At 45.0% G+C, this 16,707-nt stretch overlaps 1 protein-coding gene across 3 annotated transcripts in view; it reads left to right on the forward strand.

Annotated features, from left to right (window-relative positions):
* rarga (retinoic acid receptor gamma a) overlaps positions 1-16,707 on the forward strand; it is a 45,818-nt gene that overhangs the window by 16,096 nt on the left and 13,015 nt on the right. The window contains exon 1 of one of the 3 annotated variants that reach the window (XM_083976179.1): positions 9,226-9,751. The exons of the other annotated variants lie outside the window; for them this stretch is intronic. Coding sequence (XP_083832305.1) covers positions 9,607-9,751 — 145 coding nt within the window. The 5' untranslated portion in view covers positions 9,226-9,606. Of the gene's footprint in view, positions 1-9,225; positions 9,752-16,707 lie in introns of those variants that run through there. 3 annotated transcript variants of the gene reach the window in all.

Raw genomic sequence — 16,707 nt, forward strand, 5'->3', positions numbered from 1 at the left:
TATATATTATTAGAATCAATAGAAACATTATTAGGAACGAATGCAATGCACTTCTATCAGACATATTGAGCAACAAAAGTATTTTTTATTTGTACTGAATGGAATGTCTAGGGAATCATCCAATTAATAGTTTCATTATCAATCAATTGTCTTTTGTTGAACTAAAAAATGGCTGCTTTGTTTGACCAAAACTAACATATTTGGTTGGAAAAAAAACAGAACAATAATTGAAAACAGTAAAAGTTTATAATTTACCTCTTGACTCATAGATAATAAACTAGCTGTCAGTGGAATCACTTATTAATTAACCAACTAATTGACTAATTATTTAAGTACTACGTGTGTGATTCATGCCCTTAAATTGCAACTGCAAGAATACAGCTTTAAGTTTCCGCCTTGGAAAATTCTCAGTTGTCAGTATCAACTTTTAAAACATCCTTTTGGTGTATCCCTTGACAAGGAATGTTACAAGTCATTTTACTGACAGCAGTCTCATTCCCCACTCTCTTAAATGTTTGCGGGGAAGACAAAAGGCCTTGGTTTGGACATTCCCCAGGCCCTGTTTTTCTTCTCCTTCTACTTTTTCTCCAGGAGTTGGCTTAACAGGCCTGCTCATTGTTGTCAGAGTTGTCTGTAGGCCAGACTGAGAAAATACCTTCCACATAAAGGGAGCAGCACTGTGGATATCTCTGTGTGTGTGTTTGTGTGTGTGTGCAATAAATAGCTCCGCATTCTTACTCAGTTTCAGAGCACTGGGTGTAATTGTTGTCAGAGAGGTAGCCCGGGTGACACCTACCTTTGTTGGGTGTGCGCGCTGTGCCGACAGGTTGGAGCACCTCCCTCGGCGACGCTCTATTTTGGCACCAGAGTGTCTTTGGAAATACCTGTTTTACACAGAGGTGGGAAGAGACAGGAGAGGGGAGGGATGGGGTGGGTTGACTGTGTTTGCACATGTAGAGACAGTAGGATTTTCTTCATTCCTAATGCATAGGAAGGAAGTGGACCCAGAAAACCTTAGCACTTCACCTCAACTTCCAAGTTGTATGTGAATGAGGGTTCACTGACCATGAGGGTGTGATGCAGGACTCCCATCCTCACCACCCATATCTTTACGAAGGCGCAACGGCGTTTGTTCATCCATGAGAGGGTCTGATGGCTCTCTGTGCAGTGTGTAGCGGAGGCCGTTATCAGTTGATCCCTGTCATTATGGGAGTTCTTCAAACAAACAGTTTGAAGCCCATTAAGGCCACTTACTACGTGATAACATCGCCACTGAGCCCTGAAACACCTCTCTAAGCTTTCACCAATCAGGGCCGGAGCCCTGGCCCCAAAGCCAACCACAGGGATGTTTTGAAAAGCTGGTAGGTCATTTCCTTCAGCCCACATGGCTCTGTCCAAAATCTGAAGTTTGCTGCGCTTAGACTTTCCATTCAGACTATGGTTTTCTAGTTTCATGTTGAGTGATGTAAACAGAAAGCTCATGAGAGTTTCAGCTGTGAGAGTCTGAGCTGCATCACAGCAGGATGAAATTAAAAGCATTGTATTAATAGAATGGAATGAATAGCGTGTTGAAACTTGTGAAAAAGCTGCCTCAGTCGGCTCAGTTGTGCCTCTGCTGGAGACAAGGTGAACAGTTGTTTGTGTAAAGTGTGTGTTGGGCACAGGGATTTATATGCTACACACACATGCACAGACATTAGCATACTGGCTGCTAATCATATATACATCCATCTGTGTATGTACATTCAAACCCACGTTACCACACACACACACGCACACACACACACACACACACACACACACACACACACACACACACACACACACACACACACACACACACACACACACACACACACACACACACACACACAAACACACATAAACACACATAGACCATTAAGTCAGAGAGGCTGTGAAAAGGACCGAAATGTTCCAGCAGAAAAAAAATATCCTCATGTAGAGTGACATAATTAAAAACACTCTTTGCATTCTTAAACGCACACACACATACACACATAAGGAGGTCATGTTGGCTTAGGGAGCTCAGGGAGTTGCGTAAAGGAGCCATTTTGTTGGGAAATGTGGTATGAGAGGGAATGTAAAAGCGAACCTTTAAATGGAGGAGAGGGACAGCAGGGAAGGATGTCGACTAGCAGAGTGAAGCCTTCTCCACTGGAGGCGAAGCAGAGCACAAACAACACATTGTACCTCTTTATTTATTTTCAGAAAAGTTGAGGTGCTGGGTTTCAGCCCATCCTGGATGGAGGTTGATAGGTATGTGGTTGACGGTGGAGGTTCGGATTTGTCTAGGTGCATACGTGCTTCTTTATGTGGGCATAGGGTATACATAAATGAAGGGAGGGAGGGAGACAGAGGAGAAAGAGAGCTGTGTATGGATATGAAAATGATGAGCTCAGGGTTCCCTATAGACCAAAAGTTAATGTAATCGTGGTGGAGGGTCACGGGCCAAAACTAAACATTCATGTTGCAGTGCATTAAATTAAATATGTGCAAATAATATTGTGCAAAATAAACACTCACACAAAGTAATTTTGAAATAACACTATTGATTATTGTGTTTCACTGTTAAACAGGGCTCCAGACTGCCCCTAGATGGGGGCATTTTGCCCCTAAAATTTGGGACAGTGCAAGTAAATTTTTCATCTACTTGCACATGTGCAACCAGTAAATTTGCCTCTCTTTTTTTTTTTTTTTTTTTTTGTAACGCTGGTGAAACATGGAAGGGGAGACTCAAAAAAGCTGATATTTGTCATTACAGGTGGCAGGTCAATGTGTGTGAGTATTGTGAATACTTGCTTTACAAGTCGATTTACAAGTGTGTGCCCCTAAATTTTCTGCTTAGTTAGGGGCCACAGTGCTCCTAGTGAAAAATGTTAGTCTGGACTCTGAAGCCCTGAGCAAAGTTACTTGTACTGGTACTCTGGTTGAGAAGGGCATTGTCTGCTACCTGCGTCGTCCCCAGAGAAGCAGAGTAGCCTATGTGAATTTGTTGCCGGTACCGGTGCCGTACCGGTACCAGTTCATGCCCAGTCTCCCTGCTACTCTCACCCACACACGAGTGCCCTGTGCTGGGGCTGCACGGCCGGCCAGCCTCCCCTCCAGAGCTCGCCGGAGCACTGGAGAAAGTTCCAAAGCTCCTGGCAAGGGTGACGGCAACATTACCGGCAACGGCACCAGTACCGGCAATGATGTTGCCAGTACCGTTGCTGGTACCCTTGCCACCGGTGCTAAAGCTCTTTGGAGCTCGGAGCTCTGGGGCGAAGGCTGGAGGCTGGAGAAAGTCAAAATAACTTGTGTGTTTACTTCGTGTCTCTTCTTTTATGAACACTCCCAGCAGGTTAACAACAACACTGGTGACAGACTCCACCTAGTGGTTGGAGTCATACATGCAACATACATCACAGTGGGAAAATAATAATAATTTCAAAAAACTTCTTGCATACCCGTCACAAACTGTGATGGCATATGTGATGTGCAAATTAAGACTTCACACTGTCGCATTTATGTAACTGCATGATGATCATTATGCTGTTTTGGTGCCCATCCCACACAGGTACTTGCGTAAGCCATTGTGCTTTGAAGTAGTACTTTAACTTCTCCTCTGGCTGAGGCTGTCTCTTCCTGCCTGCACTTTCACATGCACTGATAAGAGGAGACTGGTAGAGAGGGAAAGCCAATGAGAGATTTTGACTGATGATGAGAGTGCAGGTGCAAGTAGGGGGAGACAGTGAAGAAGAAAAACCACAGTGGCCCGGGGAAATGCTTTGCCGTCTCTATAATGTGGGCAGCTCTAAACCTGTTACCGGGTAAACCCAGTCTAAGCCTGAACTGTGAAGTTGCACAACAAGAGGAAAAAACAATGAAATGTCAAGTTCAACTTTACCCATAATGCACTGAAAGAGGAACTCCTGTTCACAGGGTGTGACCAAATCACGTGCTGGTGTGAGCAACCGAGAAAGTTGGTAGCACCAGTGGGAAAGTTAGTGTGGTGCCCTGGCTAATTTTTGACACTGAAAAGCCCTCTGAAGCAGCCTCTGTGTTTACTTCACCACATGCTCCTCACATATGGATAAAGTTTCACCGTAGTCAAGGATTTGAGGATTTGCAGTTTGTGTATTTTGATACATATCAATATGATTAGCCCTAATTGCAGGGTTTATATGATCATCATCTCATATTTTGAGTTTCATACTTTCAAAGATCTTATCAAAACCAAAAAAGAAATGAGCCCTTCATAATTTACGACAATAGCATAAAAGAAAACCGCAGATAAGTTCAGTTAAGAGTTGTGAAAGCCAGTACTATCACATTACCTTAGCACCCAGTGATTACACACAATCAGTGTTGGCTGTGTTTCGTTTTGACTGCGGTGTTTACTATTATGAGTGCTGAGGTTTCATCAGAAACGTGTACCGTTATAGAGCCATCTGCTCGTTGGCATCTCTGCTCCTGTGACCATGATCTACATAGCAAATTAGCAATGCTAGGACCGGACCATTTGTGTGTGTATTTGTGTGTGTGATGACAGCATGTGTAGCGCGCTGTTTGGCTGCGTCCTTGATCTATCCGTGAGACTGGAGCCTCGTCTGCTTTAATAAACAGCTCCGCATCGTCTGACATCCCTGCTTTCATCTCCCTAGGCGACCACTGGCCTCAAGATGACAGGCGCTCCCCTCCTTTTTGGAAATCGATTCCCCTCACATTTCTTTTTTTTATTTTTCAACTAGAGCTGGCTATGGTTCAATAGATGAGGGTGGGAAATGGACAGAAAGGCCTGCTTTGTTTGTTTTTCCAGACAATTTAAGCACCCACTGAAGGAGTTTTTGTGCGCGATAGCAGGAAGAATATCTGCTCCTCTGATGATGTCCCCCTAAACCCTGACGGCTTTACACACTCTCTCCTCAACCTTCACCTTGGATTTCCTCTCGTTATCCGTCGCTGCAAGTTGGAGCCAATTCGCCTTTAAGTGCTAGAAACTCTGTGTGTGTGTGCGGAAAGTCAGAAAAGGTTGGTGGTAAGGGAGAGGCCACCGAGTGTAACACAGCTCTGACATGATGACAGATGAAGATAAAGAGGCTACTATTAAAAATGGGAGGCGTCTGTTTTCAGATGGGCCTTTGTGGGCACGTGCAAGACCAAGAGCGCGCAATGGCGAGAAAGGAGGGATGGGTTCTCAGAAGGCGTGGGAGGGCACACAGGCGCAGGATGGGCCTATGAGAACAAGACAAGGGGCTTCGTATTTTTGGACAAACAACTAAAAGATCTGTCTTTCTTTTTTTTCTTTCTTTTTTTTTTGCTCCCCATGAAACACGGGTAGCAAAATGTCATGACAGTGCGAGTCAGTGAGAGAAAAAGACAGAGAGTGAAAGAGACTTTCCTGAAAGATGGCCAAGACTGATAATACTCTGAAGAGTAGCTCTGTTAGGCCTTTTGGTGGAACCAGCATGTGAACAGAGGCAAACATGGCTGCCGCTGAGAAACTCTCATAAGTCATGCCTCACTTTCCCCACGTCCCTCCTCGGTAACACATCAGGTATCTCCCAGAGATGGATAGTGAGAGAGTGAGGTAGATGAATGGATAAGATTACATGTCTTGTCAGAGCTGAACATGTGTAAAAAGCTGCGGCTCGCGGAGCAGTTGATGGATGTGATGAGAAAGAACGTAAGGATTGTGCTCCGCTTTCGCTGATGAAAACAACACACCATCACTTAAAGTATTTGTTTATTAAATGAGTAAATGAGGAAGACAGAAACTGCACGGATCCTGTTTGTCGGCTCCTTCATTACGCAATTTTCATCTTAATGACGACCTGTGGAGGATTTGTGTGTGTGCATTTGTGCGTGTGTGTGTTCTGAGTAACCTGAGTCTGGCTGTTGTGGGAGGGCGCTGTGGACTGGTGTTCAGTGTCTCTATCATCACCGGCAATCTGTTTCAGCATGTCCACACACTGCACACATGCTCACATCAGCGATGGAAAAGCTCTACATTCCTTTCAAAATCACCACGCTGCGTTTAGTGCGCAGGCATTTAAAAACAAGCTGCCTTTATTGCCTTACACACCACTGTGTTGTTGACTGCTTGCCTGGAACCTGAATGATTGTATACAGAGGAAGTGGCAACAATGTGGAGTATACGTCTTATCTGTAATTGGCATCACAGTGTCAGACAGTAGTAAAGCCTGATTTTCCTAGGCTCCAGCCCACGTGGAGCTGCGAGCAGACTGGGTCCAGCTGACTAAGCTGACTTCTGTATAGATAAAGAGATGAAACATCATAGATAGAAAATCCTATCAGGGTGGAAAATTTAAAACGTTTTGAATATGTGTTAAAATCTGGTCTAATCAGTGCCCTTAAACATGATTGAAAGCAGCGGTCACACAGAGTGATGAGCGAACTGGCAGCCGCTGAAAATGAAACATTTCCAAAACCAGAAACAAAAGCAGAGAACTTTGTCAACTAAAGCAAATCATGCAGTCAGGGGAAAAAAATGGCCATAGGGAACTTGATGAAATGGGGAGAGTATTTGCAGAAACTGGGGGGGGGGGGGGGGGGGGTTGGATAAGGAGAGCAATGCTGAGACTGGTGAGCCAGAGTGAGGGAGAGAAGGAGGGAGGGCAGGATAAGTTTGGGGGGAAAGTTAGTGGCCCAGTGGGGGTTTCTTCTAGAGTTCAACCTCTCTGGCCGGGGAAGGAAGGGGAGGAGGGAGGGGAGGCGGGGATCGGCCTGGGTCAGCAGCAGTATGGAGTATGTGTAGATTAGATGTCTAAACTCGCTCCGCAAACCCTCTGAAGCGCTGGAAGACTTGCAGCTCGCAACGCCGTGTGCCAATAAGTGGAGAACCTGGGGTTAGCGGTCTGAGTTACAGTCTCAAATACAGTAAAAAAGAAATGTCAAAACCAGAGGAGAGTCAGATATGGGCCGTAAATCTCCAAGAATAAAAGGGTTTTCAATTGTGAGCACATGATATTATAAATCGATTGCGTTGCAGCTCGGCGGCCCAGAGAGCAGCCCTGGCACACAACGCTGATGTTACATAGAACATTTGAACACCAGGGGATTAGCCAGTTTTTAGTTTCCAGGATGCTGTATGAAACCAGCACAGAGTGAGAGAGAGAGAAAAAAAGACAGGAAGGAGACGATAGACGAGTGTGAGAAGAATGCTTGTGGATCATAAAAATGTGACTCGGGGCAGTGATGATTTAATCTGAAATACATCCAGATCAGGACTTTTTTTTTTTTTTTGATTATTGTGTAAATGGGTGGAGAGGTAGAAAAAGAAAAGTGAGTCATTTTTTTTAACAACTAACTGTTAGAAGCATCTATGATAGATAACAGTTGGTTATCTAGTCTCACTGCTCTATTGTTGGTGTCATAAAGCTTCCTCTTTATGACCTGACAGCTGTATGAAGAAACACACAAAAACTACTGATGTTGTTTACTGTTTGATGCAACAAAAGAGCTGCAAGTGTGTGTGTGTGTGTGTGTGTGTGTGTATGTGTGAGAGAGTGTATACGAAAGCTATCAGCTCACATATGTTGAGTGTGCGACTGCGTGTGAGTGTGCCAGTTTAAGAAAATAAACAAGAAGTCTCAACTGGAGGAATAGCTTCTAGGTCAATAAACATTTTAATCTAAATCATTCAAAATAGCCCCTAAACGTGAAAGCATGGTTTCTTTCATGAGACAGGAAAAAGAGTGAAGTGTTAGACAGAAGAGGAGGAGGGAGGGAGGAGGGAGGAGGGAGGAGGGAGGGCACTGTGTGTTTATGGAGAGCGTAGCCAGCAGCACAGATTGACAGGAAATGGTGTCTTTTTTGCCTGCTGGGTTGTACCACTTGTACTGGTCTGACAGGGGGAGATGAATGTGCGGGGCACACAGACTAAAGCCATTCTATTATCATATATCTCCCATTGTATCAGGCTGTTTGCTTTAGCTCAGCCAGAGTCTATCTGTCTGCTGAGCAACAGTTAGAACCAGTGACAGGCTGTTTCATTGACCGCAGACCGCCTATTGATTTCCTTTGATTTACCGTCAATGTGAGGGAGCTGCTGCGCTTTAAATTGAATTGTTTTTAGCAATACACAGAACAGCCGTTGTAAGCAGCCCGACTGTGGAAGGATGATGAATTTTATGGTCTGAGTCTCAGAGAAACAGTCCGATGATCACTCAGGTAACAAGCAGCGTTTTGATTCGTTAAAATTCATCCTCGCACAACTTCGTAAAAACCCGCATCCTTGGGTTTCTACGCGTCTTTACAAAGGTTGCTCAAAGATAAATCACTAACAAGGTCAAGTGAACCTGTGAGAAGTGTGTCCAACACATGGTGTGTTTGTATATAGGGGGTATTTGTCTGTGTAAATGCACTGCAGGGATTGAGCAAGGCAACCCTCATCCATCACTGTTAAAGCACTTCCAGAGGGAGAGACAGAAAGAACTGCCCATCCTCTGTTCGCTCAAACAGACAGAGAGGAGGAGGGATTTACCCTGGCATCTGGTTTCTGGGTTCAACTACAGCACAATGTTCTTTCTCTCTATGTCTCTGGCTCTGTTTCTGGCCAGTGGCTGGACTTTAATATGGTTATGATTAGAGACGGGGGCTCAGAGAAGGGAGGGGAAGGGGAAGGGGTGGTTGGGGGGGGGGGGGGGGGGGGTCTCATATTTACTGCAGGGGAATTGGGGGAGGTGCGATGTAAAGACAGACAGAGACAGGGACCAGATCTGAATGGGACGCAATGTGTGTGTGTGTGTGTGTGTGTGTGTGTGTGTGTGTGTGTGTGTGTGTGTGTGTGTGTGTGTGTGTGTGTGTGTGTGTGTGTGTGTTGGGGGTGAGGGGGGTTTGTTTGCATTTGGGGCTGAAATATGAAACACAAAAGCAGCACGGACAAAAAAAACAAAAAACGAAGGAGAATGGGAATAAAGTTTTGTCCTCTACCCAGATCAGTTCTTCCTCCAGTGCAGGCTCTGTTGGTCGGCCCCCTCTCTTCCTCTCCCTTCCCTCAGCCCCCTCCTCCTCCTACTCTTGGGTTCCTCTCTCTCTCTATCCCTCCCTCTCTGGCATTCTCTCTCTCTCTCTCTCTCTCTCTCTCTCTCTCTCTCTCTCTCTCCACCCCCTCTCAGAGCGTCTTGCCGAGGCAGTTGGTTTGCTCCGCCGTGTCTGGGGCTCAGCGAGAGCTGTGAGAGGCTGTTATTTAGGTCTGTTACAGCAGACAGGGAGCAGCTCACCCAAGGGCAGGGGGAGAGGCGAGAGTCGAGAGTCAGAGTCACACTCAGCTCAGCTCAGCTCAGCTCAGCTCAGCTCAGCCAGGCAGGAACCAGATCTGCATTCCAGCTGAGAGGGACAGAGGGAAACTCCAGCATCGGCAGGAAAGGAGAGCAGAGCAGAGAGAGTGACAGCGAGAGATAAGTGAGGGGAGGGAAAGGGAAGGCAGCAGATCCAGCTAGCTGTTGCTGCTGCTGTTTGTTGTTGTCACTGCTTCAGCGGGTGACGTGAGCAGTGGAAGCAGGGCAGGACGCAGGCAGGACTGAGGGCTTGTAGTGATTTATTTTTTTTATTTTATTTTTTTGCTGAGGGCGGGGGGGTACCATGTTCGACTGTATGGAGGCTCTGGGAATGGGCCCCCGTCAGCTGTATGATGTCACCAGCCGCGGTGCATGCATGCTGCGGAAGGCGAGCCCCTTCTTTGCGGGGTTGGACCCCTTTGCTTGGACGGGCAGTGCCAGTGTTCAATGTAAGTGGCATCCTGTTTGTATTTGTTGTGTGACACAACCATGTCTCTCTCTGTCTCTCTCTCTGTCTGCCCCCTCTCTCCCGCTCTCTCTCGTGTTACTGGCTTGTTTACCCCTCAGGGCTCGGCCAATGGGGCTGCTGTCAGGGGCTACAGAGCAACACAGGAAAAGACTGGGACAGACAGTCTCCTCTCCTCTCCTCCTCCCCCCCACTCACCCCTCACAGCCCACAGCCAGTTTGAGCTGCTCAGTCATCTGAAAGAAACTCTCTGCTATGATATGATATGAGCCTGTGTGTGTGTTCGTGTGTGTATGTGTGTGTGTGTCCATGTTTGACTGGTGAGTTTGAGTCCATGGAGTCAAGTTTCAGCGACGATATGAGCCACCTGAGGTTTGACCTTGCCAGGTGCTGTATACTAAAAACAAAGGTATTCACAGATAAAAGACAGAGGAGACGGTTGGGAAGTGGCAGGAAGTGAAAAACACTGATGCTTGGGATACACTCCATTTTGTGTACCACCACTTCATGGTGTGGCTTTGACAATTGAACATGTGTTTGTCATGAAATGTGTAACAACAAATTGAGCCTGCACAACGTAGATGTTCAAAGTTCTGGTTTGTCCAAGGTTTGTTTATGCTTTTGGATACTGAGTAGTGGATAATGATATTCCTCTTGAGCCAAACAGCAATGAATTAGTAAGTAGATTAATTATTTAATGGATAAATGGATGAATAAATTAGAAATGTGGAATGCATACAGAGCCCTAAGAAGGCCATGGGATATTCTGGCCAGCTTTCTTTTCGTCCTTTTTCTCTGTCAGCGTCTCATTTGACAGGCCTGTCTGTGGACAGACAAAACCAGGGTCCATTTCCATACACTTCCAGGGGGCCACTACTGCTGTGAGAGAGCGTGTGAGAGTGGAAAAGGAGTGGGGGTGTGTATGCTTGGTATGGTGGGAGAAGTGTGGAGGGAGTCAACCCAGATATGACAGTGGAAAAACAATCAAGAATAAAAGAGGCAGTAATAGGACAAACAACGTTGCAGTGTTCTTGTTTCTGGGAGCTTTTTGAGTTTGGTTCTGAATTGTTATTTATTTTTTGTATTTTTTTTTTCCGTTTGTTAATCCTCCTGCTTTTTGTTCCTTTTTACTGCCTCTTGAGGGGAGTCATCTGTCTTCATTAATCGTGAAGACACCAGCATTTCAGTGGCTGTCATGCACACTGGCTGAGCTTTAATGAAGACAGATGCCCTGTCAGTGGAGGCCGAGGCCAGGGGGACTCCAACCAGCCCAGCCTGCTCTGCTTAGCCAGGGGAGCCCTGATGATAACAAGATGAGATTTGTTTATTTAATCAATCAGGAACCTATGGCCTCTCTTTTTAACCCATTCACACACATGCCCACGTTTAAAAATTAGGCCCCCATATACCAGAGGTACATTTTTCTTTTTTGGGGTCTTTGTTCCAGAAAATCAAAGAGATAAAAAAGTCCTCAGAAGCTGCCCCCAGGGTAAGAGAGCTTGAATCTAGCAGAGCGGAGCAAAGTGGAGGCTGGTGTGGTGTACTGTTTCAACCCCTCTGTGCTCAGTAACCTTTGTAAACAAGGCTGCCCTATCCCCACACGAGAGGCCATAATGCCTCTCTTTACTGAAGCAGTTGCCCCTCATTGTCCTCATCAATGAGGCTGATGAATTGATGTTTGAGTCTGATATCTCATTAAGCCGGCCCAGCTGCACAACAGAGGGACCTGTCTGGCTCCCACTGCCACACTCACACAAGCCATGCATGCTGCACACCAAAATAACTTCTGGGTTTGTGAAGAGTCACCTGGCCCTTGCATGATACTCAACAATGAATTACTGTGGTCAAAATGTTTGGGTTTTTTTTTTTTTTTGCTTACATTTAACAAAACAAACAAAAAATTTACAGCAGTCAAAAATGTCAAGTTGAGACTTTCAGTTGTATTTTAGAAAAAGAAAAGAAAAGTCAGATGCAAGATCTTTTCAAATCTTTGGGAATGCAATAAAAATTCTTGTGCCCCTAAATCTCCCACAAAATGAGTATATGCTATTGTCTTGGCAGTAAATCTCTTGCGGTGATAAGTGTCACTGTTGTTGGCTGTTAGCCAGGGACATGGTCAGTTTTCCTGTTTTTTTGTTCACCAGCAGGAGACCTCAATGTCAAAGGTTAGTCAGAGGCTACAGCCTGGCCAATGTCAGATCTACACCATGTGTGGCGGCCTTGTCAGCTTGCTGAAAAGGAGACCCTTTCAACCAGCTCGGCTTGTGTAATGCTCTTAAGTGCCTTATGCCACGGAGCTGGTACTACATCTGAGCTGCTCTGGACGTAAGGATAATGGACACTGATTTAGTCATACGTCAATGAGAACTGAATTAGTCAACTGCCAGGGAAGCCATTTGAGAGAGCCTATGCAGACCAATCCCCTCTCTGTCAATGTTCATTTGCTTAGAAGAATGAGGCAATTAAGTTTAGCAGTTCTCCAGGGTCAGAAGAAGGGGAAGAGTGTTTTTCTCACCAAAACACACTCGCAACTCGATCTTTTTTTGGACACAGTTTGGATATTAATCGTGATAGGCGAAAGCGATACATACAAGAGACTGACAAGGCAGTAAAAGATCACTTGAGTAATCCATCACTATGAGCAGCCACGCGCGCACGCACACACACACACACACAGGGGCACACACACCTCTTTGTTTTTCCTTAATGTGCTGTTCAGATGTGAATTGAGGAGCTAATTGAAATGGGGGTGTATCTCAGCAGCAGTGGCAGAGAAATAAGAGCTTCCTGTAACCGCTGGCACATTCTGGCCCCGATCATTTTCTCCCTGATAGAAGTCCGCAGTTATTTCATTATAATTACAAAAGATTCAATTAAAAGATTAGAATGCCTGAGGGGGCAGGACTGGGAATAGATAGTGGTATCTTGGTTAGTGGGGTGGTAAGAAAGAGAGAGAGAGAGAGGTTGAAGAGAGAGAGAATGAAGGAGACTTATAATACCGTGGTTGCAGTTCTAATGAGGACTTGTCAGTGCTTGTCAGTGCTGTTTTATATACATAAACCTTGCTGATCCTTTCAAGATAATGTCAAATGAATGTGCTGAAGTTAAAAGGCTTAAGTAGTCAGCTGGTCCAAGGTCACTGAGTCGTAATTGATATGGCCGAGGGAAAAACCTTCACGTGTCTCAGAAAACAATTATGCCAATGCGACTGAATGAGCCGTTTGAAGTAGAAAATCAGCACAAAGTGAAATGTCCAAAACACTGAAGCATGAGATTAATCTGTAATTCCAGACTGTAATCAAAAAAGTACCTAATTTTAGAGCGCAGTTAGGAGACAGAGAGACTGTATTTTGCTAAGTTGCTCACTGGAGACTGATGCATTGCTGCGTGCATGCATAAGTGTAGGGTTTTGTGTGCACACGTGCATATATTTCGAGGCATTTATGAATATTTATGTGTGCCTAATGTACATATACTGTATGTACAGAGTTACACTTATTTGTCAGCAATCACGAATCCTCACGTGACACCCATAATTGAAGTGTGGTGTTAACAATTAATGGAAATAGACCAAAAGAGAGATTTAAATATATCAAACATATTCGTAATGGTATCATAGATTCATAGTAGAAGTTATAGCTGTTAAAAATACTGTAAATTAAAATCTGCCTAAACAACATTATAGTGTGTTATAACCCATCTAATAAATGTCAAATGTCTTATGAATGCCAAGTAGAAGAGGGTAAAGTGAAATGATACCCCACCATGTTGATTCATACTTGCTTGTTACTGTGCAATAACAATCCATTGAATCTTAATGTGAAACTGAATGAGATTGTTATAATAAAAGTTAATTTTAGCCATTTTAATTTAATGTTTATTGAGTTATATTGCATTACATCAGGGAAAACATTTCAACATGTAGCTTGAAGGCCTTTTCAGTATAAGACCGACTTGTGTTGCAGTATCACACCACCTTGCTAACCGATCTGTCTCAGCCCTGCAGTAATAGCTGGGCCCATTAATAGGCAGTGCCGCCTATAAATAAACAGATTCAATCCCTGCAGTTGCTTTAAGTTTTTTCCACAAGCTCTCTTTCATGTGTGGTTTTGCAATATGCATAAATATGAGGGTGTCAGCCCGTGCGTGCGTGTGTGGAGTCTGTATGTGAACTCCTATATGTCAACGTATGTAGTGTTTACGTGCCTGTTTGGCTGGCGATGGGCACCCAGACTGCTCTGTCCAATCCAGACACAGACAATGTGCCAGGCTGGATTCCTCAGGCCTGTGTTGGAATCCTGTTCTGCTCTAATAGCAGTTTATAGCCCCTCAGCAGCGTCAGTCACACCACTGTAAATAAAATTCATCAACCACCATGTGGAGGCTCAATCTTCCACCCTGGGACTGGGCTGTTTGTCTGTTCCTGTCCATCTTAGTGAAGTTTTTTTTTAACATTATTCTCACAGGAATGTTTGCTCTGAAACATTAGGAGGAATCCTGCTCAGCTAAAAAAAAAAAGAAAAAAAGTGTGGAGAACAACATGACAGAACAGGCTGATATGAAGTAATTGGGCCAACAGTTTGCCTCTGTGTATCAGCTCTAGCTGAGTATAAAATGTGGACTTTCGTAAGCTCTTTCACAATAGTTTGCTGGTCACAGAGGTATTGTGGCTGCCCACCCTAACACCCATGTCTGGCTGCTGCTATTGTAGCTGTTTACTGAGAACAGCTCTCTGCCTGCCAGGCACATTTTCCCTCGTACAAAGGCGTGGGCAATTGGCAAGATATATATGTATGTGCATGTGTGCCTTGGCATTCATGTGTGTGTGTACCGTGGTTGTGCAAGAGGGCTTATTTCACCGGTGAGCATACAATGTACTGTTGCACATGTGTGTTTGTGTATAGTATATATAGGAGTATGTGTATGTCAGCTTGGAGCCATGTGTGAGCTCGAGTGTGAAGAAAGCACCTCTGTTAGCACCGTGTTATTGACTGACGGCTTGGCTCGAGCGTTGCTAGGGGCTCGCTGTTATGAGAAGCAGAGGGCTCGGACAGCCAAGCCGGGACTAGAAAACCCAGACGAGCCGCGCTGTCCTCTCCCTGTGTATGTGTGAATGGGTTGTGTTTACGCAGCCGACAGTGTTTGGCAGGGAGTGGTGGGCGGCTGGTGTAGTACAGCTATTATCTGGGCTCAGGGGTGGAGAGTGATGGAAGAGGAGCTGGCCGAGCAAGGGAGGAGGGGAGGGAATGGGATAGAGTGAAAGAGAGAGAGGCAACGACCGCTGGCATTGTTTTCGCTTGGACATTAGTCAAATTCTGCCAATGTGCGTGTGTGCAACTGCCATGATCACTTTTCTGCAAACGGTGCCTGAGTTCATTTGTATATACTTGCACCAGTTCATTTCTTTGTGTGTCCAGCATATGTGTCCGTGTCGGTGTGTGTGTGTGTGCGTGTCTTTGTGTGTATAATTTTGCCTTTGTGATCACTGGGGGAGAACAGGTGTGTGTAAGCTGACATGCCTGTAATTGAGTGCCTAGCCGACACTTGGGGGATTTTTTTTTTTTTACTAGGATATGAATGTCAGTGGAGAACTTCACAGATGTTTCTCTGTGCATAATGTGTGTGTATGTGTCTATTTCTGTGTTTACTCACCGACAATGTTTACACGCGCTCATGAAACCATGTTATTGAGGAAATCGGGTTAAAGCAGGAAACAGGAAAATCTGTTCACATCTTGAAAACTTAACATACAGCTGGTCAGTAATCAGATTGCTCTCCAGCCTACTGTCATATTTTTGAACCTTGTCTCAGTCTGCACTACTTTTTTTCTTGAAGTGTGCACATGTGTCTGGGGTTTTACAGATAGTGTAGTGTACAGCTGTGGAAACTTCAGATTGTGGATTTATTGATTTTGGATACACAGATGCACAGTTACAGTAATGATCTTTTCTTTCACCTCACTGCACAGCGAGCTATTCCCTGAACTATTCGCTGACCTGTTCACAAAATCCCTGCCATAAACCTGGTTCAGTGTGAACATGGTTACAAAGTCAGGTTTCTCCCACACGTAGGTTTCTTCATATGTTTTTTTTTCTTCTTGTGGTTAAGAAACCAGAAAACCAGCAAATAACCAGGTTACTGTGGTGGAGGTAAATACACTCACTGTTCCACTGGGCCCCTGCACTAGATGTCTTGCTCTGTATCTGACACAAAAAATGCATTTTCACTTACACACATGACACGTACTCACGAGTAGGCATGCAAAAAAACAGAAGAAAAAAAAGTTCTTAAGTTGATAAAGCAGGGAATATGTCCGTATCTTCACCGTAGCATGACCTGTGACTGAATGAGAGCTGGCTGTAGTCATCCTGTCAGTAGGCCTGGATTTATCAGCTCCTGCTCCACTGTTTGAGCACCTCACATTTGCCAGAAAACACTGAGAGAAACCCAGCCAGCCAGACAGACAGACAGCCAGTTAGACAGGAAGCGATCCAGCAAAGGAGTCAGGGGCTGCTGGGGATGATTCATGCCTCTTTCAGGAGTGCTGAATGAATTCAGGGTACACCGCTGTTGTGGGAACTGACTGAATGGGCATTGCCTACCTTCTCAGTGACGTAGCATGTTTTTTGAATGTCAGCAGTCAGAATGTGACATTGTTACCCCCTATTAAGTACTTATATGGAACTTCCAACACATCAAGATGTAGGCAGAACAGGAAATGAATCACTGAAGGGCCTCAATCTGAATATCTTGTCTGTGCTCTGACAGCCTCCACCCAGACAGAGTTGGGCAACCTGTTGGCGGTTGGTTGCCAAGCAAAAGTGAAAAACTGTGATATGCATCATCGCTTCTGTGAACCATTCAAAGCAGAAGTTTCTCAGAGAAACTATTATATCTGATATGACTGTGTGTGTGTGCCAGTGTAAGGGGACTTTGTGC

The sequence above is a fragment of the Trachurus trachurus genome (genome assembly GCF_905171665.1).
Source record: "Trachurus trachurus genome assembly, chromosome: 7".
NCBI classification, from domain to species: domain Eukaryota; kingdom Metazoa; phylum Chordata; class Actinopteri; order Carangiformes; family Carangidae; genus Trachurus; species Trachurus trachurus.